The sequence below is a fragment of the Felis catus genome, chromosome B4, assembly GCF_018350175.1.
Source record: "Felis catus isolate Fca126 chromosome B4, F.catus_Fca126_mat1.0, whole genome shotgun sequence".
In the NCBI taxonomy this organism is placed as follows: Eukaryota; Metazoa; Chordata; class Mammalia; order Carnivora; family Felidae; genus Felis; species Felis catus.
Window position 1 is genome coordinate 130,140,552 of NC_058374.1, and position 22,927 is coordinate 130,163,478.

A 22,927-nucleotide genomic window follows, 5' to 3' on the forward strand; every position below is an offset into this window, starting at 1 on the left:
TCACAGTTTGTGAGAGACGGAGCCCTGCATTGGCTCCGTGCTGGCAGCGGGGAGCCCGCTTGGGATATTCTCTCTCCCTCTCGCTCTCTGCCCCTCCCCCACTCAATACAACTAAACTTTAAAAAAGAAGAAGAAGGGGTGCCCGGGTGGGCTCAGCCGGTTAAGCATCCGACTTCAGCTCACATCGTGATCTCACAGTTTGCGAATTTGAGCCCAGCATCGGGCTCTGTGCTGACCGTGCAGAGCCTGCTTCAAATTTTCTGTCTCCCTCTCTCTCTGCCCCTCCCCGCCTTCTCAAAAATAAATAAACATTAAAGGGGGGGGGGGGGGGACGCCTGGGTGGCTCAGTCGGTTGAGTGTCCGACTTCAGCTCAGGTCATGATCTCACGGTTCGTGGGTTCAAGCTCCGCGTCGGTCTCTGTGCTGACAGCTCAGAGCCTTCAGCCTGCTTCAGATTCTGTCTCCGGTTCTCTCTGCCCCTCCCCCACTTGTGCTCTGTCTCTCTGTCTCTAAAATAAATAAACATTAAAAAAAAAAAAAGCTCCTGGGGCGCCTGGGTGGCGCAGTGGTTAAGCGTCCGACTTCAGCCAGGTCACGATCTCGCGGTCCGTGAGTTCGAGCCCCGCGTCAGGCTCTAGGCTGATGGCTCGGAGCCTGGAGCCTGTTTCCGATTCTGTGTCTCCCTCTCTCTCTGCCCCTCCCCCATTCATGCTCTGTCTCTCTCTGTCCCAAAAATAAATAAATGTTGAAAAAAAAAAAAATCTTTAAAAAAAAAAGCTCCTAAGAAAACAGATCTTAAATGTTCTCACCATAAAAAATAAATGGCAATTTTGTGACATGAGGCTGGTGTTAGCTAACACTGTGCTGGCAGTCACTTCCCAATATATAAATGTACCAAATCAAAACCTTGTACACCTTCAACTTATACATGGTTATGGGTCAACTATGCTTCAATAAAGTGAGGGGGGACTCCACCAAGTAAATGAAAAGACAACTCACAGAATGGGAGAAAATACGGCAAGTCACACATCTGATAAGAGGCCTGTATTCAGAATACATACAGAACTCTTAAAAAGACAACCCAAACTTTAAAATGGGGAAAGAACGGGGCGCCTGGGTGGCTCAGTCGGTTCAGCGTCCAACTTTGGCTCAGGTCCTGATCTCACAGTTCATGAGTTCGAGCCCCGCGTCAGGCTCTGTGCTGACAGCTCGGATTCTGTGTCTCCCTTTCTCTCTGCTCCTCCCCTGTTCACGCTCTCGCTCTCTCTCTCTCTCTCTCTCTCTCTCTCTCTCTCTCTCAAAAATAAATAAACATTAAAAAAAAAAAGCTATAAAAATAAAACGGAGGATTTCCATAGGAAGTTCTCCAAAGATGTACAAATGGCCAGTAGGTACATGAAAAGATGCTCAATATCTTTAGTCATTAGTGAAATGCAAATCAAAACCGTAATGAGAAAATACTTCACACCCGTTACGGGAACAAGATAAACTTTAGTGAGGATGTGGAGAAACTGGAATCTCATACACTGCTGGCAGGAAGGTAAAATGGTACGGGCACTTTGGAAACAGGCCCGCAGTTCCTCCAAATGTTAAAACAGAGTTACCATATGATCCGGCCATTCCACTTGGTGTAAGAAAGAAAACTGAAAACACATATCCACATAAAACCTTGTTCAGAAATGTACGAAGCAGCTTTATTCCATAATCGCCAAAAAGTCAAAACAACCCAAATGTTCACCAGTTGCTGAATGCATAAGTAAAGTATGATACATTCATAACAATGTTACTGGGCAATACAAAGGAATGAAGTGCTGAGACAAACAGGTAATCTTGAAAACACCATGCTAAGTGGGGGAAAAAAACAGACAAAGGCAGCAAATTGTATGACTCCATTTACATGAAATATCCAGCATGGACAAATCCATAAAGAAAAGAGATTAGCAGCTCTAGGGGATAAAAGGGCAGAATGGGGAATGAGTGGTAACAGGTACTGGGTTTGTCTATGGTAGTGACAATGTTCTTGAATTAGTGATGACAGACGCACAACTTGATGATTATACTAAAAACTGCCACAACACTAAAAACTACTAAAATCAATTTAAAAGGGTGAGATTTATGATCTGCAAATTCTTTTTTATATTTTTTTTAGCATGTATTTATTTTTTGAGAGAGAGAGAAACAGTGCAAGTGGGTTAGGGGCAGAGAGAGAGGGAGACACAGAATCTGAAGCAGGCTCCAGGCTCTGAGCCTGACATGGGGCTCGAACTCACGAACTGTGACATCATGACCTGAGCCAAAGTTGGACACTTAACTGACTGAGCCACCCAGGTGCCCCCTTTTTAATTTTAGAGAGTGTGAGAGTGGGGAAGGGGTCAGGTGGGTGGTGGGGGGAGGGGTAGAGAGAGAGAAAGAATGAATGAATGAAATCTTAAGCAGACTCCACACTCAGCATAGAACCCAATGCAGGGCTCAATCCCAGCATCCTGGGATCATGACCTGACCCAAAATCAGGAGTTGGACCTTCAACCAACTGAGCCACCCAGGAGCCCCATGGTCTGTGAGTTCTATGTCAATCAACCTGTTATTTAATAATAGTAATAACAGGCAATCTAGCTACTTTCACACTAATTTTTACAGGGGAGACATACAGCTTAGACTGTGACAAAAAGAACAGGGCTCTTCGGAAATCTACAAGTGCCTTATCTGTTCTAGATTCTATAATTTAATTCGACATCATTGCCTATAAATTTTAACGATGATGATGATAAAGGTGATGATAACTGCTAGATATTGAACATTAAATCCAGGTATAGTCTCAGGATGGAAGGGAAGAGGAAGAGAAAACAACAAAGAGAAGGAGATAATAAAGCATAGGTACTAAGTGGGGAAAAACTATCAACCCAGGTCTGCTGGATTCCAAAGCCCCTGTTATTTCCATTTCATCAACTTCTCTTTTGTAATAACCGCTCCACAATATTTAAGAAAGCAATGGAAGGGTGCCTGGGTGGCTCAGTCAGTTGAGCGCCTGACTCTAGATTTCAGCTCAGGTAACAATGTCAATGTGGGATTGAGCCTCATGCTCATTCCATGTGCTGACAGCAAGAAGCCTGCTTGGGATTCTCTCTCCCTCTCTCTCTGCCCCCTCCCCCGCTCATGTTGCCCTCTCTCTCCCTCAAAATAAATGAGTAAACTAAAAAAAAAAAAAAAATGAAAATGAAAATGGAAAACACCAATAAGCAAAATGAACATTCATCACTCCCAGAGAATCTCCCACATATAAACTCTATTCTTGAGTTCAGCAATGCAGAGAACTTTTTATAAGGAAAAAAGTCACATTCCTAGAAGCCGGTATTGTCAGAAACTTTAACAGCAAAAGGGCACCTGGGTGGCTTAGTTGGCTGAGTGTCAGACTCCTGATTTCAGCTCAGGTCTGGATCTCTGGTCAAGCCCCATGGTGGGCTCCAGGCTGCCAAGCCTGCTTGGGATTCTTTCTCTCCCTCTCTCTGCCCCTCCCCTGCGTGCACGCACTCTCTTTCTACCTCTCTCAAAATAAGTAACAAAAAAAAAAGAAAATAAACTTTAACAGCAAAGACAAATATAATACGTTGCACAGATATATGTCAGAGGAAATGGATTCACTCCTTCACCGGCCTCTCAGCAAGGTCAGGCTCTTCTCTCCCCCGTCTCTCGGATAAGGCTCCTCGGAACTCACCAGCTCTCAGAAACTCCGTCTCTCTGAAAGTGGCCTACACTTAATGACAAAGGCTCGCTCACCTTTTTAACTTTATCATGTACAAATCTGTCCCTCCAAAATGCATTAACTTTGCATATTGTTTAATTTATAAAAATGGATCTTATTGTACGCATTCTTCAGCAATTTCCTTTTTTTGCTCGAAACCATGAGATTCAACTCCCCTTATGGACAGTTACTGTATTTCACTAACGGGGACTGTTTGGTATCCTATCTTATTTACGACTATGCCACAATTTATTGACCAGCCTTATTTTCCTATTAATAGATTCTTAAATTGTTTCCAGTTATGCTTTCAGTTTACACTCACAAACCATGCTGTCTATGAACGTTCTTTTGGATTTGAGGTATAATTTTTCACTCCTGAGACTGACAAAAATGAAAATGAAAACATCACGAGTTAGCAAGAAGAAGAGTAAATAGGCACCTTCACATCTAATAGTAAGAACAGAAGTATATTGAGACCACTGCTTTGGAAAGCAATTTGACAATAATCATTAAAATGCTAAATGCACATACCTTCTTGTAATTTCACATCTCTGACCTGTGCAGCCACTCTAGATAATCACTTGCACACGTGCTCAAAGAATCGTGTGCAAAGACTTTCAACGCAGTGCTGTTTCTAACAGTGAAAAACTGGAAAGAACCTCAGTCTCCGTTAATAATGAGAAACAATGCTATTCTATTATTTCGACACCCCTGTGCAAGCTTTTAAAAAGATAAAACCTCTATGAACTATCTCAAGTCATACTAAATGATAGCAGAATAGCGTGCTGTTTTTTTAAAGAGGTATTTCTACAGGAGTGCCTGAGTGGCTCAGTTGGTTAAGCATCCGACTTCGGCTCAGGTCATGATCTCACGGTTTGTGGGTTTGGGCCCCGCGTTGGGCTCTGTGCTGACAGCTCAGATTCTGTGTCTCCCTCTCTCTCTTTCCCTGCCTCTCTCACACTTTGTCTCTTTCTCTCTCTCTCTCTCTCTCTCAAAAATAAATATTAAAAAAAAAAACATTTTAAGAGGTATTTCTACATGCATATTAGAAAATAAATAAATGCACAGGGGTTACCTCTAGGGAGAAGAGTATGATCTGTGGAAGGCTGAAAGGGCATGCTTTATCTGAATTGTTTCAATTTGACGAAATGTAAAATCCACATATTGCTTGGAACATTATAAAGGACTAAAAAAAGTCACCATTGCCAGCGTTCCGTAGTGCTTTATAACTTCCAAAAACACCTTCATATAATCCTATTTAGTCCTCATGATGCAGAAAATAGGTTTTATAACCCTCATTTTACAGATAACAAAACTGAATCTCAGAAAGATTAAGTGATCTGCTTGAGGCCAAACAGCTAATGACAGTGGCTGAGGCGCCTTCACACTTAGGCCTTAACTCTGTACCCAGTACCTCTGCTGCCTCGTGACCACAGTAAAGAACACTCCTCTGGCCCTGGGACAATGTTGACGGTCCAAGATGTGCAGATCTGAGTTCTTAATCAGTGTGAAAATAATAACTGATACTTAAAGCAGACATGGAATTACAAGGCTGGCTAATGGAACGGACAGGCTAGCAATCGGACGTGTTAAACTCCAAGAGAACAGGCTTCAGCAGCTATGCGTGGGCCTACATAAGCAAACGTTCTGGCCGAGCAAGACTGGAAGAGCTCCAAACGGACTCCGCGTAGGCACAGAGGCTGCTCAAAAATAAGAAGAAGATATAAGAAATAAAATACAAACCACAAGAATCCTTAGTGACTAGAGGTCAGCAAGTAAACCTGTTTAGAAGCTTCTGGTTAGCAGGCCTGTAACAGAAGGCTCCTTAAGTAATGGTCAAATAGAGAACTGCAGTGGATCATGCGAGTAGAGTGGACACCGAGAGAAGAAAAACAGCACCTGACTTTTGTATTCTTTCACAGGTGGCTTAGAAGCTCCCACATGCACCTATGTTTGAAAAATCCACTTAAGCCAAAGAATCCTTCCTTTATTCAGCATGAGTGATTGAACAATCGCCTTATGACAAGCACAGCGTTGGTATCCTTGCCTTGAGGAGCTCAAACTCATAATAATTACAAGAGAATGTGACTGATCCCATAACCAACAACAAACATCAGGCCTCCAGAAGATCTTCTAGAACAGTGTGTGTGGGAATAGGGGGGGGGAGGGGGGGTGGTGCTCACTGGAGGACCACACCTCAGCTCAGCACCGTAACTGACTGATGCATGCTTAAAAGACACGGTATTTCAGAGGCGCCTGGGTGACTCAGTCGGTTGAGCTTCCGACTTCGGCTCAGGTCATGATCTCACGGTCCATGAGTTCGAGCCCCGCATCGGGCTCTGTGCTGACAGCTCAGAGCCTGGAGTCTGCTTCCAATTCTGTGTCTCCCTCTCTCTCTGCCCCTCCCCATTCATGCTCTCTGTCTCAAAAATAAACTTAAAAAAAAAAATTAAAAAAAAACAACACACATTTCTTTTTTCTGAAAGACACCATATCTGCTTTTTTCTTTTTTGAAAAGCAAAAGGTACTGTTTCCTTAAGCATTTACTTTTATTTTTCAGAAACAGAAGAGAGCACAGGGAAGAGAGTCAGAGGAGAGAGAGAGAATCCCAAGCAGACTCCACACTCGGCGTGGAACCCAACACAGGGCTTGATCCACAACCATGGGTTCATGACCTGAGCAGAAACCAAGAGTCGGACGCTCAACCAACTGAGCCACCCAGGTGCCCTTCCTTAAGCATTTTTAAAATACAGTTAAAAAAGAAGTGTTAGGAGAAATTAACAACACTGACGATCAAAAAAATCCCTACATTCATACAGAAACATAGTAGTGATAGAATACTTTAGCCATAACCTCTAAGCAATGGAATGATCCATGAAATATTAACGGGAGCCTATGAAGGACACCCTCTGCCAAACTTCCCTGGTTTCACCTACTTAACAGATTGTGTGTTCAACATCCAGAGATTTATTACAAGGGTATTTCTCATTGGCTTCTATCACTGATGAGGACTGTCTAGAGGCAGGGTGTAGAAAACCGGAAATGCATAATGAAGTTACATCAAGCAATTATTAAAAAAAAAAAAAAAAATCAAAACGCACCTGGTTGTCTTTCGTGTCTAACAAAATCAAACCCATTTCACCAAATGAAAGAGGAAGAAAAATATTGAGAATGGAACAAAGTAAATTCCTGCCACCAGGCAATCTGGGGAGAGGAAAAGTAAAAAGAAGCAAAGGAAAGAAACAAAGCTGTCCTCTACAAACAAAACTTGGGCAATGCTAACAAGTCCAGATTTTTCACAGACTTATTTGTGGCTGAAAATGAACCTCACATTACCCTATGCACATTTAACAATGGAAGGAAGATTGACTTAAACCATACTGGCTGGAAAAAGAAGCGAGTCGAGTTTCCTAAGATATTTCACTACCTTGTTTTGCAACCAAAGTAACTTGTTTTCCAAGTATGGACATGGGAGGGGAGACCACGGGAACTGAAGATGTACCTAAATTCCATATGTTATGGCATGCAAAAACCAATCCCAGCAACAAGAATCTTCGGCTCAGGAAGACAGATTGCTAAGCAATCACAGGACATCATTCTGCTTCCAAGCCATATAGGATTCAAGGTACCCAGAGATAAGATGAAGACTTAGAAGGGATATGAATCTGGCGGTATCTAACAACACGGTCCCAACATAAATGCAACTGGTAACTGGTAAACCAAGCTTTCATGATCCAGTAAAATAAGACATAATTTATTCTACATCCCAATCAAGACAACTGATGACAGTACTTTGTTATACTCACCACCTCCCACCCCAGACACCGTCTTCTTTTTTTCTTTTCTAAGTTAAAATAAAAATGCCCCAGTGTAAGTAATACGTTCATGCTAAAAGCTGACACGGATTTACTGGGTCCTGGCAGCCCACCTTTGGAACACACTAAAACGTCCTCTTTTCAAGAACAACCACAGAGTTCAAAGAGATAACCAATCAAAACCCTCTTCTTACAGCTGAGGAAACTGACACTGAAAGAGAAGTACTCTGCCCACAGTCATTCAACAAACCAGCCAGAAAAGAGAACCTACAGCCTAGAACCCTGGACTGTCAAATCATGGAAGCTGTTGATGCCTCAGACCCTGCTCACTGCCGCTGTAAGGAGCTCCGTTCATGAGCAATAGAGAAAGCATGGACTCTGGGAGTGAGACAGCCGGCTGTCTAACTGTGTGACTCTGGCCAAATTCCTTAATCTCTCGGATGTAACACACTGTGAGGAAGTTCCACAAGAATTCCCTCCCCGCCCCCCTGTCTATCAGTCGCAAATGACTCCAGAAATTCAATCAGTCTAGGGGACTCATTCCTACAAAGTAACAAATTTCCAAATAAACAACCATCGATTTTTCTTAGCTTATGTTAAAGCCAGTTCTTTAAAAATACGTGCCGAATGGCCATCCCGCATCACCTGAAGGTGTTCAAACACTAGGTAACAATTAGTAACGTTATGAATCCATTCCAGCATTCAACGAGAGAAAAATCAATGCCATTAGCTCTAAGGTGACCAAAGCAACTCAGCCTTTTGTGACATATGTATGGGTGCTCCACACAATCTAGCAATCTACCCTGCTGAGATCAATTCCTGACTGACTAACACTCCCAGTTCTTCAATTTCCTTACAAACCCATTCAGTTCTAACTTATTTTTTTAATTAAAATTCAATCGTGATAACCAAACTGTATTTCCAAGTACATACATAATAAATAAAATTCCCCTTCCATCTACTCCTTCCGGTACCAGGGTCTGACATCAGACTATAAATATTCTTCAGCAGTTTCTATTTTTTCCTTTTCTAAAAAATCGTTGTTACATATAAATAATATAAAATTTGCCATTTCCACCATTTTTAAGTGTACAGTTCTGTGGCATTAAGTACACGCACACTGTTGTAGAACCTTCACCACTGTCTCCAGAACTGTCTCCAAGTGAAACTCACTACTCCTTCGATTCCCCATTCTCCCCTTCCCCCGTCCCTGGCAACCCCCATTCTACTTTGTCTCTGTAAATTCCACGACTCCAGGACCCTCATGTAAGTGGAACCATAACCTTTTGTAACCAGTGTTCAAAAAACCAGTGTTCAGGAAGTTCTGACTTAACAATAATGTATTCAAGGTTCATCCACACTGTAGCTTAAGTCAGAACTTCCTTCTTTTTAAGGCTAATATTGCACTGTATAGACAGACCCCTTCTGTTTAACTATTCATCTCTTCACGTACACTGGGTGGTTTCCACCTTTTGGCTATAGTGAATAAGGCTACTATGAACGTGGGTGTGCAAATATGGAGTCCCTGCTTTCACTTCTGTGGGTATACATCCAGAAGCAGAATGGCTGGATTATTGGCAATTCTATGTTTAATATTTAAATTATACCTAGCACTTGTCTTCCAAGTCTGTCATTCATCGTATTATGCTTAGTACTTTACTTCTTTTTTTTTTTTTTTTTTTTTTTGCTTCCTGATTGGTCTCCTTGTTTGGCATCTCACTTTTTCTTTCACTAGAACTTCTTACTTCATTAGAAGAGGTATCCGTTTCCAAATACTAGGGTGTCTATTTATAACTAGACTCTGTACTGCATCGTGAAAGCCTTCTACACTGTTGTTCTTGGCATCCTGTCACATGTTTGCCAACAGACATTATACAGTTCTTTGGGAGATAAGGGTTCAAAACTACGCCACCATATGGACCTTGACAAGGAGGCCTAAGACTTATATAATAATATAAAGACAGGAGTACTATTTCGATAGAGAAATGAAACCAAACTGTCACCACTCAATGAAACCAGCAACTGTCAAACCAAACTGTCAACCAGTTATTTTTTCCCCTTTAGTACAAAATTGCCTTACAACCATTTTGTTATGGAGCAAAACTGCTTGTGGCCAAGACACCCACCGTGAAACCACCTAGACCTGTTTTGTTATTATCGTGTTGTAGGAAGGAGTTCTTTAAATATTTTGGATAGTAATCCCTTACTAGATAAATGATTTGTAAATATTTTCTCCCATTTGGGGCTACTTTCCATTCTGTTGATGGTATATATCCTTTGATCCACAGAAGTTTTTCATTTTCCTGAAGTTCAATTTACCTGTTGTTGTTGTTTTTATCTGTACTTTCAGTGTCATATCCAAGATGCCAAATCCAAGGTCAGAAAGATTTACCCCTGTGTTTTTTTCTAAGAGTTTTACAGTTTCAGCTCTTGTGTTTAGGTCTTAGATCCATTCTGAGTTAATTTTTGTGTATGGTATAAGTGTCCAAGTTGGTTTTGTTTGTTTGTTTGTTTGGGGTTTTTTTTTTGTTTTGTTTTTTTGCATGTGGCTTACTGACATTTGGGTACCTTAGATCTCTATTTGCCATCTTCTTCCTGGCTTCTGAGCATCTGGAATTAAATATGCGTTCTATCCATATGCTGCTTATCCATTAGTTGACTCCCAGCTCCAAATACATCCTTTTTGCCTGCTCTCTGAAAATGGATCTGGGCCTTTTAGGCAGGTTCCCTTCGACAGCACGCACGGTGCCAAGCTGTGCCAGCAGAGAGCACAGGAAATGCATCTTAGCGGAAAGGGTTTTGCTTCCAGGTCCCAAGGTGCTTTCTCAGCAGTTTCCCACAAGACAAGGACTCTTCCTTCCTCCCTTCCAGCTCCTGCAGTGCAAAATAGCAGGCAGCAGCACCCCGCCATCAGCAGCTTCCCCTAGGAACCCCCCTTGGGCTGGTATACGGCACAGGACCTCTGGTAGGACAACTCCCTGTCAACAGCTTTCCTCAAGACCCGCATCCCCCTCTTCCTGAACATTTATCTTACACCACTTCACTTGAAAGAAAAAGCTACATTAGTATCTGGTTTGTGAGCGTCTGTGCCCTATCTTTGTTTTGTGCATCCGTTAGCAATGCGTGTCCAAAGGTACCAAAAACACTTTAGAGAAGTTGTTTTGGGAGGCTAGAAATGTTCAAAAATTTCTCCATATATATTAATAGTAATCGTTTCTTCACTTTACTCCATTTTGGATTACAAAAGGTTTCACAGGAACACTTTACTTTCAGACAGCAGAGAAAACCTGTACCCTAGAAGATAGATTTTTGGCAACTTTTAAAAAGGCAGAGTTCCAACAAGTTCTGCAGGTCTGGCATCACAGGGAATTACTTCTCTGCCACTCAGAAAGCCACAGCCATGCCCTCTCCAACCAAGTCTAGATCTCAGCCGCTGGGGTAGGGGAGGTAGGCTCTTCCGTTGGTGCCTTATCTCAGCCCCAGGGGCATTGCTATTAGATATTAATTATATCAATATTGTATCAGGAAGTAAAGAAAACTCGAGTAGCAGATGTAATATAATAGCAGGTATAATATAACGTAATAATCATATATACGTAATATATACATGATATATATATATGATTATTACATTATATTATACTTGCTGTTAGAGTACATCTGCCACTCTTTCGAGTTCTCTTTATTTCCTGATACAGGTGAGCTGAAACAAAATGTTGACAGCTACTTACTATACACAGGGCAGACACTAGGCGTAGCGTCTTTACGTTATCAGTGTTCTTTACGTTACCACTTGGTATTCTCATTAAACTCCATAATGTCTCTCTCTATGGTAAGAAAACTGAAGCTCAGAAAACTATGCAATTTGCCTATAGTAATACAAATCCAGGTCTGTCTAACACTAAAGTCCCTGCTGGTTCTCCACTATGGTATTTAGGTTTTTTTTTTTTTCACAGAACCTAGCAACACTTTTTAAGGAACTAAAACACCTAAGCATAGGAAAAGAATGAACATAGCAGGCTTGACTGCCATCCTTAGAAAGGGCAGCTTGCGAGGTTGGTCTTGGTCGGTGTCTGAGAACTTAGATTTCATTCTGGGAGGGTTCTGTCCCCAGAACTGATAAGAGCGGCCCACCGTGCCTGAATTCTGCAAACAATACGGTTTATGCTGAACATTTCCTTCGGGAAAGTCTGGATTTGTGGTATGTAGTAGGTAGAGGTCCTCTGTGAACAACCCTTCCCACTTACCCTCAAAGAAGAAAAATCTCAGCACAATGTCTCCAATAAGCTTCCCTGAGAGACAACACTGTCACAACTTGCTGCTGAGGGAAGCAAAGTGCATCCTGTGTGACTCCCCTGGGAGAGAACTCTTGGAAGCTTGAGCCTGATTTCTTCTGGACTTCACCCCCATGCGCTCTTTCCCACTGCTGATTCTGCTTTACACTTTCAATGTTATAATTCACAGCCATGACAATGAACATGAGCCATGTATATGAACTACATGTTGAGTTCTGTACATCCCAGTGAATCGCTGGACCTAGGATAGTCTTGGGGAAATCCAGCACAACCTATGACGTGCCAAGCATTTTACCAAATACAGAGGACGCAAAGTTGAATAGGTCCTTTGCCTTCAAGGAATTTCAAGTCTATTTAAATTTCCCTTCTTTCACTTCTCCAATCTTCACTTCTTAGTCTGCTACCACTTAAAATAGATTAGATACATTTCCCTACGCTAAATTTCATTCTCAGTGCTGAAGTGATGTTAAATATTTAATAAGTCCGTGAGGCAAAATCTGAGATACAAAGCTCTAATAAACTCAAAGGCCACACATATTTTCTCTTTACTTTCCCCCATCTTATTGTGTTCCTCATTAAAAATAAATTGACAAACCAACCCTTGTACACTGCTGGTGGGAATATAAAATGGTTCAGCTGCTACAGAAAACAGTTCGGTGGTTCCTCAAAAAGTTAAATATAGAATTACCATATGGCCCAGCAATTCCACTCCTAGGTATATTCCCCAAAGAACCAAAAACAGATAAACAAATGCTTATACACACGTTCGTCAAAGTGCTATGCACAACAGCTAAAAGGCAGGAACAACACAAATGTGCGTCAACTAAAGAGCAGATAAGCAAATTGTGGCAATATGTATACAAAGGAATATTCAGCTATAAAGAAAAACAGAGTACTGATATATGCAACAATATGGATGAACCTTGAAAACATTATGCTAAATGAGAGAAGCCAGATACAAAAAGTCACATATTGTATGATTCCATTTATATGAAATATGCAGAACAGTAAATTCATAGAGGCAGAAAGCAGACCGGTGATTGTCAGAGGCTGAAGAGAAGGGAAAATGGAGGGTGACTGCTGAGTGGGTGTGGGGTTCTTTTGGGGGTGATGAAAATGTTCAGAAACGGATAGGAGTGGTTGCTGCACAACACTGTGAACGTAATAAATACCACCAAATTCTTCATTTGAAAAGGTTGAATTTTAGGTGAATTTCAACTCAATTTTTTAATTGAAAAAAAACTTTTTTTGAGCAATGCAGTACACAATATAGCACAAATAAAGAAAACCAACCTTCCTGGTGTCATCTGAATGGATACTTACAGCTTGAAATAAAATCATCTGCGACTTATAACAGATATGAGTGCTGTATCTCCCCATATAGCCTAGAAAGCTGTCTGAAGACTTCAAATGGTTCTAAGCAAAGATACAGATACTGATATAGTAGAGTATGTATTTATCTTCTTCAAAAAACCCTAAAAGATAAAACGTTTCTACTTATATAATTTTGTGTATTATTTTGGATATGCATGAATAAAATTAACATCTTAAAGACATTTGCCTCGTCAACATCCCTAAAAGTTTATATATTTAGGTTAGCCCATCCTTTCGATGGGGAAACAGCATAAAGCCTGATATTCAGGGTTTCCCTATATGCAGTCATATATCAGCACACACACTTTTTTCTTCTTAAGTCTAAAAGGATATATCCCAAAATATTCAGTGATTATGTCTCTCAGTGTTGAGTTTCGATTTACAATGATACACACTATTTTTCTTTTGCCTATCTGCATTTTCTAATTTTTCAACAATGAACATGTATTTTTACTTAATCATCAAAAAAATGGAAACAACTGTACCTCTCAAGGATGCTGTGGAAATTAAATGACATAATACATACTGAGTCCTTAACACAGTATTCAGGATATTATAAGTATGCAATAAATGTTAGGTAGCATGGGTGTGATTATGTTTATGTTTTTGTAAATATTCCTCAGGATACATGTCTTTCATTATCTATGACAAAAGCATTCACCTAATCTAGGCCTGGATCACCCGAGTCAAGCCTAAGTTACCATAATAATAGTTCTTTGGCTCATCCAGCAGCCGCCATCCACCTCTTCCCAATTTTCTTACCAAGGAAGGCCAGGTTTAATTTCATAAAACATCGCCCATATCACTGCCATGCTAATGGCCCTTCACTGCTTCCATGTTCAAGCTCCTAACACCCTAAATCTGGCCTTACCTGGTCATTCCTTTTTCCTCCCCATTTATTTATTTCTTCAACAAACATTTATTAAGGGATTTTCATGGGTCTTGTACCATGGTAGAAATAGAAAGACAAATAGGTCACTAATTCTTCTCTTAAGGAACTCCTGGTCCAGTAAGAGAGAGAGGCATGTAAATAAATACGGCATGAATCATGCAATAAAATGTTAAGGCCCAGAGGGAACAAGTGTACTTGGTGTGATAATGGAGAAAGGCATGAAGAAATCACAAGGGGAACTCACAGAAGGCAAGATGTAAATGGGGTTTACACAGAATTACTGCAAACAGCTATCTCCGGGTATCAACTTTACTCAACTTACTTCACACCTTAGGGTGTTCTCCCACATCAATTCAACCTAAGTAAAATCTAGCAAAGTCCAACTCCCTTCACAAGGCAATCCCTGTAACTCTAGCTCAGTACGTTTTTAAGCTCTGGGTCAAGACCCATTCGTGACATATTTAAGAGATCTCAACCATTATATATTAAGAAAAAAAAAAAGGTAGGGTGGCAATTCTCAAACTTTTTGGTCTTAGGATCTCTTTACTTTCTTAAAAAATTATGAAAGCTTCCAAAGAACTTTTGTTTATGTGGGCTATAAATTGGTATTTGCCTATTAAAAATTAAAACTGAGTAATTTTTAGGAAATTTGTCAATCCATTTTAAAATACCAATAATAAACATTATGTTACCATGAAAATATTTTATGAAAATGAACTACATTTTATAAAACAAAAACAAAATTTAGTAAGAACAGTTTCACTGTCTTACATTTTTGCAAATACCTTTCACATCCAACTTAACAGAAGATGGCTAGAATCTCCTATCTGCTTCTGCATTCAATCTGTCATGATAGGTTATTTTGGTTGAAATGTAAGAAGAAAATCTGGCCTTCCATAGATATGTATTTGGAAAAGGCAGGAGTATTATAACAGTCTTCTTCATTCTCTATTATATCAAAATCCATTGGTCTGTCTTGCATTTTGAATGAATTTCTACCTATCATGATTATTTAACGTTATGCATGGTTCACTTATAAAATGCTGGTTCATTAAATTTTAAGATTTTCTATATGTTGACATATCCCATTATGTAACACGAAAAAAAACTGACATTCACTAATATCACCATCAGTATCATCAGAATAAGTCTAAGTACTAGAGCTATCAAGCCCACTGTCCAGGACACAAGTTTTTTGAAATTCTAATTTCAACCAGAATTTTCCTTGAAAGCTCAAATGTTATCACTGATAACAAATACTGTCATTGTTTTCCTTGAAAATCGGGTCACTTCATTTTTATTTCTATTTTTTTACTTCATTTTTAATAAAATCTATGCCAAATACGCAAGTCTAAATAACCATAGCCAGTCATTTTTTTAAGTATTTTTTAATATTCATTTATTTGAGAGAGAGAGAGAGAGAAAGAGAGAGAGAGAGAGAGAGAGAGAGAGAGAGAGAGAGAAAGCATGAGTGGGGAGAGGGGCACAGAGAGAGGGAGACACAAAATCCAAAGCAGGCTCCAGGCTCCGAGATGTCAGCACAGAGCCTAATGCGGGGCTTAAACTTGTGAACCATGAGATCGTGACCTGAGCCGAAGTTGGACACTTAACCGACCCAAGAGCCCCTTCAGTCATTTTTATTTTTATTTTTTAATGTTTATTTACTTTGAGAGACAGAGAGAGAGAGAGAGAGCATGAGCAGGGGAGGGGCAGATAGAGAGGGAGACACAGAATCAGAAACAGGTTCCAGCCTGGAGCTGTCAGCACAGAGCCTGACGCGGGGCTTGAATTCACTAGCGGTGAGATCATGACCTGAGCCACAGTCAGAAGCTCAACCGACTGAACCACCCAGGCGCCCCAGTCATTTTGATTTTTAAGTAAAAACGGTGTTCCACGAAAAAAGTGGCTAGTTCAGCTAGTAACTCAAACAATCATAAAAGTGTTTCCTTGAGATAACCTTCCTACTCAGTCTGTAAAAGTGCCTTACATGTATTACCCACTTTGTCACACAGAATATTAAAAAGATACATAATCAAGGTGGATATTTAGTAAGAGCAATAATTTTTCCTGCTTCATCAAGGACATTCTTAAGTGAAACTGGCTTTTTTTCCCATCTTTAACTGCAAGCGTGTAGCAGTGAAGAATTTCATGACTACAGGTACAATTTGTTACACTGCCTTGATTCTTGCCAGAGCATCAGTAGTCCTACCCATCATTGCTTATGCAGTATCAGTGCAAATATCAACACAGCGAAAAACACAAATAGTATCTTAATGCAATCATAAAAATAGTTCTGACCTTTAAGACCCTCTTTAAAAAGTGCCTTGAGGGGTCCATGGGCCACATTTTAAGAATCATCATACTAGACTACAACATAATTTTTAACAAGAAAGAATCAAGCATATTTAGCAAGAGTAAAGATTATTTCATGAAACTTGTTTTAGTCACATATATACATATAAGTATTTATACACTAGGCTGCCACATAAAATGGATCCCCTTTTCATAGGTCATGGTCAAAAAAAGCTTGCAAAACAATCCTCTAGCCCATACTAACTACTCCTTTCTTGTAACTACTACAGCATTTACTGCACATTTGACTTTATTCTCCCACAGACAGATTTCTAAATGTATTATGTATATGCCTATGCCTTCTCTTTCCAAGTAGATCATAAGCTCTCAAACTACATCTTATACATCTTTATATATTCTTCCCAATGATAGTAGATGTGTCACAGGTTTCAAAAATAAAATATTTTATTGAATTTCCCCATTAGTATATAATAGGCCTAAGAAGCAATTTGTCTGTGGAATACCTAATAAGCCCACAAATACTTCCTAGCGTCAACATGTCACAAATAATTCCATGCACAGTAAGATACAGAAAGGAAAGTACAGTTGTTGGTATCATGCTGACCTATGTCCCTGACACTTACTAGCTCCCCGATCATCTCGGAGCCTCAAATTCTTCCTGCCCCTTCTAAATAACACCACCTACCTCCTAGAGTTGTTACAAAGGTTAACTGAGATAATACATGCAAAGTGACCTGGCAGTACCTGTTCCTTAATAGGCTACCACAGCTAAAGAACAATTACAAGAACGAGAAACAAAGCCTTATCTGTTAACACTTCACCACCTACAAACCATAGGCAGATCTGACAATTATAAGATCACAGGTGTCGAGGGGACCACGTAGGCCATCTAATTCTAATCCAGCTCCTTTATCTGCACTCTACTCCCCTCACCCTATACTCACACACACAGGCAGACCTTACAGATAAGAAAACCAAAGCAGTGCAAGGTTTTAAACGACTCTCTCATGGTTATAGTCAGTGAGGACCAGAACTTGTATCAAACGCATCCTCTTATTCATAACGGTCCTGCTAAACAGAGAACATTATTGTTTGATGAGGGAAACTCAGGTTTAGACTTCCTAAGGTGAAGTGACACGTACAAGGTCTCCAAGGCAATAAACGACAAAAAGGGGCATGCAACCCAAGACTTCCAATTGCAAGGTTGGGGTTCTTTCAACTAAAACTTAGAAAGCCATCTAGGAGCATGAAATTCACTTTGTGCAATCATTGATAATTATCTGTATTTGGATCAGCATGAAATAATAGACATGATTATGCAAATACTTATTATGGCTAAATATGCCAATTGATAACCACCAACAAATTAGTCTGCGTTACAGTATTTAATTCAAACTGGTGTTTCCATGAACTGAAGACTTCACAAGCTTTGGTATTTAAAAAAAGAGATCTCTTAATTAGTTCCGAGTATAAAGGAAATCTATCCCAAAAGGATAATTCGGCAGCTTTCAAAAAAATCCCTCTAAGATAAGCAAACATGCTGAATATCATAGCCTTAATTTAAATTAACACTTTCACCAAAAAGGTCAACATAGACAAAATAAATTTTATTTAACTGGTGTCTACTGGCTATTTCAACTTCCCTTTTCTAACAGTCTCATCCCTCACATTGCTATCCAACACGATGTCAAAGCAGCTCTGTTGCTTATTAGCAGGTAACCAAGGGCGAGTTACTCAACCTTTCTGATCGGTAGAATATATGTAATTATGCCTATACATTGCCCAGATGCTAAGATTAAGCACAATGTATACAAAGCACCTAGGAGTGTACCTACCTACCCTTCAGATGAAAGCTATTACAACAATTTTCATTACAGGCTTTGAGTTTACAATTCTGCTGTATCCCTCAGTCCCCCTAATGCTTGTATGAATGAATGAAAATGGACCTCTCTATCTCCTGCTCCTGCTTCCAATGCCTTATTGGCCACAGCGGCCGATCCTCTGACCTAAACTCTCTGCCATCTATTTCTGGCATCCCCAGAGCAAGTCCCTGAACTTCCTCTTACTGTGTTGATACCCTAGTTAGGAAAAAAAAAAAAAAAAAAGATTCTCCTTACTTACTTACTTCTCTCCTTACTTACTTCAATGATCTTCTGATAACCGCCATGTTAATTCTTGCTTAGAAGTGATCTAATGGACCTCAAATGAAGCCACCTGAATTTATGGACTTTTTTCTATACAATTTTTTGGGTTTTTTTTAATGTTCACTAATGTATTTATTGGGGGGGAGGGTAGTGAGAGAGGGAAGAAAAAGAGAGAGCAGGGGCAGGGAAGGGGCAGAGAGAGAGGGAGAGAGGGAGAGAGGGAGGGAGAGAGGGAGGGAGAGAGAGAGACAGAGAGGGAGACAGAGAGAGAGAGAGAGAGAGAGAGAGAGAGAGAGAGAGAGAGAGAATCCCAAGCAGGTTTCACACTCAGCACAGAGTCCAACGCAGGGCTTGATCTCACGACAGCAAGATCATGACCTGAGCCAAAATCAAGAGTCAGATGTTTAACCTACTGAGCCCCCAGACAGCCCTACATGGCATTTTTTTTAAGCACAAATGTTATTGTTTTAAACATATGGTCAACTATTAAGAATTCATCAAAAGAGCTGCCTCTATCAGATCTCATCATACCTTGATTCCTGCACCAGCTCAACTACTCAGAGGACCTCCTATAGCTCTTCTTCCGGCCCTCTTGGGTAACAGTCTCCATTAAGTAAAACGTATTTTGTAGAACAAAGTAGGAAAGAAAACTATCCCTACGGTTTTCTGTCATACAACTCGATGCCTGAGATAGCTGGGAGGACAAGAGAGGACGGAATTAGGTCACAACTGGTGGCCCTTTCCGAGGGACAGAACTACCACACAGATCATCACTGAAAGGTTGAGGGGGGGCGGGGGCAAGGCACTATCACACGCAGGCACCGTAATGTGCTAGATACTCTCTACACAGTATCTCGTGGTCTCGGGATGATTCCGTTACCAGGTGAAGAGGCTGAGACGTACAGAGGTTAAATGACTGGACCAAGGCCAAACAGCTAGTAAATGGTAGGGCCAGAGCCACAGTTCTAACTCTGCTCTTCCCTTGTATGGTACGCGGTGACTCAGCCCAGAAAAGCATTCATCCCTAGGCCGAGCAGTAGGGGAGGTAAAGTGCACGCTCATCTACACAGCAGCCTGGCTAGACTGCTTCTCTTCCACCAATGGGAATAACTGAGAGAGAATTCACCTTTAAAATGCAGTAATCGCCCAATTACTCCCATTGGGAGAAGTAGTGTTTCTTAAATTTTAATGCGCATACAGGTCACTGTCGGATTATCTGGTTAAAAATGCAGATTCTGATGCAGTGGGGCTGGGGTGGCGCCTGAAAGTCTGCATTTCTAACAAGCTCCGGGGAAATGATGAAGCTACTGGTGTTTGGACCACACTCAAAATAGATTACACCCAAATAGCGGTCCCCAAATCTGGCTGATCGTCAGAATTCTCTGGGAATCCTTTAAAAACTACAGATTGCTGCCGCCCCTCCCCCCACTCCTCGACATGCAGCGGTGTATGGGACCTTCTACCTCATCATTCCGTAGTTCAAAGAAATGCATACTTACGAATGACCATAACTAGAGCACGCATCGATTGAGAACGCAGCCAATAGGTCTAAGTGCTTTAAATAGTAGCTTACTTACCCCTAAGCTCCACACTATCAGGTGGGTACTTCTAGCACTATTATTCCCATTTATACATGAGGAAACCAACACACCACGGGACTGTCACTTGTCATTTGTCCAAGGTCAGTCGGGAAGTAGCAGAACAGGGTTTGTTCAAGGCTTGAGCCAATCTGATTCCAAAGAGTCTGTGCTCTCACACGCGCCACATAATGCTGCTTCCCACATTACCCAATGGTAACGTCACGGATTTTAACACACTCTTGAACAAATAAATCCAAATGGGTCACCTCAGAAGATGTCGCCCTAGGAAGGCTCTGCTCTCATTCCTCAGATGCTGCCATCATTCAAAACATTGCCACCTGCTAAACTAAACAATCTAAGAGCTCTTTATCTGCAACCGAAAATACCTTCAGAACCTACATCTAGGACTTGAAATATCTTTAACTGGGATAAAAGCTTGTCATTTGCACACAGATTTGATTTTTTGACAACCCCAAATGGGGAAAAGCCAGTTGTGAAGAAACCTCATCTGAGCAACTAGGTAATTTTTTTAAATAAAAAATTCGGTGTTAGGTATTGAGAATGCTCTCCTTATCTCTCATCTCTGAAGCTGATTCCAAATGAGAGTTCTTTATGTTTTGCGCAATGTCTGTATCACCAGAGCCAAAGCGACTATTTTGAAGGGCAGTACTCGTTTGGATGCACAGATTCTGTTAGAGTTGTTTAAAAAAAAAAAAAAAAGAGCCTCTCAGTCATTCCAAAAGAAACACGTTTGCCCTTCACTAGCAATGCGAACGCGCAGCATATGTTCAGAATGACTGCCTTGGAGCATGCAGTTTTCCTTCCTGCTGCAAAAGCAACTGTTTTGATTCTCTTTCAATTTTTTTTTTTTTTACATAAGAAGTAACGTTTTATTTATACACACCCAGCCACAGAAAAATAAATACGATAATCAGGCATTAATGAAGCATTTAGCTGCATGCAGCCCCATAAAAGGCATCATACAAAGGCAACTACATATCCAAAATGTGTGCACAAACAGCCTCACATACAAGGAATAAAGGCACACACAAATACTACAGGGAAGAGAACTACAGAAAGATACCATTTCTACATCTAGATTAGCTCCTTCTTTAAACGGATACGTCCTTTTTCAACAAAGAAAATATTCTGCAAATTCAGAATGCTTTACAGATTTTTAAAAAGCAGGCATTAATGCAGATCAGCACAATTCCACACAACCAACCTCTCTGCTTGAACTGGACTCCCCACACCTTACTGAAGCCACAATTCCCCTGCACAAACTCCCACTCCACCACCCCCCACGCACACCCAACTCCCCACCAACCTCACAGGGGTTCCTGGGCTGGTCCATGGAATCTGATGACATCACTCTCTCTTCCTTCCTGGAATTCTAAACCCTGCTGCTCTCCCCTTGCACACAGCTACCATCTCCATGGCAACCTCACCTCCTCCTGCTTCCCTATTGGCTTCATGGAGCAGGATACACAAAAAGGTTTTCCGTTTTCCCCCCACCGCCCGCCCCCCCCCCCCCCCAATGATGCTTTCAACAGGAACCTGAGCTAAATTTAGCTACTTGGGATTCAGAGTCCTATGACTAAGAGAATACAGAGAAACGTCCTTCTTCCTTCAGTCCACTCGCCTCTCAACCCCACCCTAAAGCGGCTGCTTGACCTCCTGGCCCCCAACCCAAAAGCAAATGGCAATTCCTGCTGAGCATTCAAACAGCCAGACTGCCCCCGCACCTAAGGTTGGCACACAGAAAATTCTCACACCCGCCTCTCCTCCCAGGAGAGGGGGAAAAAAGAGAACAAAAATAAAAGTATGCACCAGTCAAAAAAACAGTTGGGACATTTCATGTACCGAGCATCAGACTGCTGCCTGCTTCCGTCCCGAGCCACGGACTGGGAACCCCGTGCGTAAAGGCAGAAATCTCTCAACTCGTACAACCAGATTCTCTTGCTGTTTGCTCAGTATTATTTCCTCCCCCGGAGGAAACACGCTAAGCCTGGAACCACAAATCCTGGGTCCAATTTTCCATCCCAGGGACTGACCTGCTAGGTAAACTGGAGCCAGTTCTCACATCCCTCATCTACAAGCAGCTCCCACACAGGGAGGTTATAAGAATTACTGACAAAATTAATGTAAAGTAGTTGGAAGTCCCTCGGCCGAAGAGAGACTGAATAAATAGAGAGTAAGCCGACATCATTAGCAGTGAAATTCCTGTGGATATTAACAGAAATTAATAAGCCCCAGAGGAAGAACATGAACTTCTAGAAACTGTCCTTCCAGAAGCACAGATATGCCACAAAATACGCATCATTTCTTGAGCCACAGAGAGTTCCCCAAACAGCGTCTACTTCTGGTAAAGTCCAGCTATGCTCCCCTCACACACCAGCCAATTCTGACTAGTACTCACCGGGAGCTACCCCTACTCTTTCTCTGCTTAGTCCCTAAGTCTCATTTTGAAACCGCTGCTCATTCTCCCTAAATGACAACTACATATATGAGCCAGGGCCCCATTTTCCAGCTCAGCTGCCCCCGGCCCATTCTAGGAAAGTGATCTTTTTCCGGAGCCACATTTGACAGCTCAACACGGAATCAACCCAGTGGCTACGTCCTATGTGACTCCAAAGGACAAAGCATCAATTGTAACCAAGTAGGAAAGGCTCCAAGCAGGTCAGAGCCCTGTAGTATGAAAGGGAGTCGATTAAAATAAGACACACCCAGGAAAATTATATTTTCGGTTTGCAGGGCAAAGACTCAGCTCCAGGG

The 22,927-nt window shown here is 41.2% G+C and overlaps 1 protein-coding gene across 21 annotated transcripts in view; it reads right to left on the minus strand.

Annotated features, from left to right (window-relative positions):
* RBFOX2 (RNA binding fox-1 homolog 2) overlaps window positions 1–22,927 on the minus strand; it is a 289,113-nt gene that overhangs the window by 200,223 nt on the left and 65,963 nt on the right. Inside the window, exon 1 of one of the 21 annotated variants that reach the window (XM_019835484.3) lies at window positions 21,480–21,557. The exons of the other annotated variants lie outside the window; for them this stretch is intronic. Within the exon in view, the coding sequence (XP_019691043.1) occupies window positions 21,480–21,521 (42 nt within the window). The 5' untranslated portion in view covers window positions 21,522–21,557. Of the gene's footprint in view, window positions 1–21,479; window positions 21,558–22,927 lie in introns of those variants that run through there. 21 annotated transcript variants of the gene reach the window in all.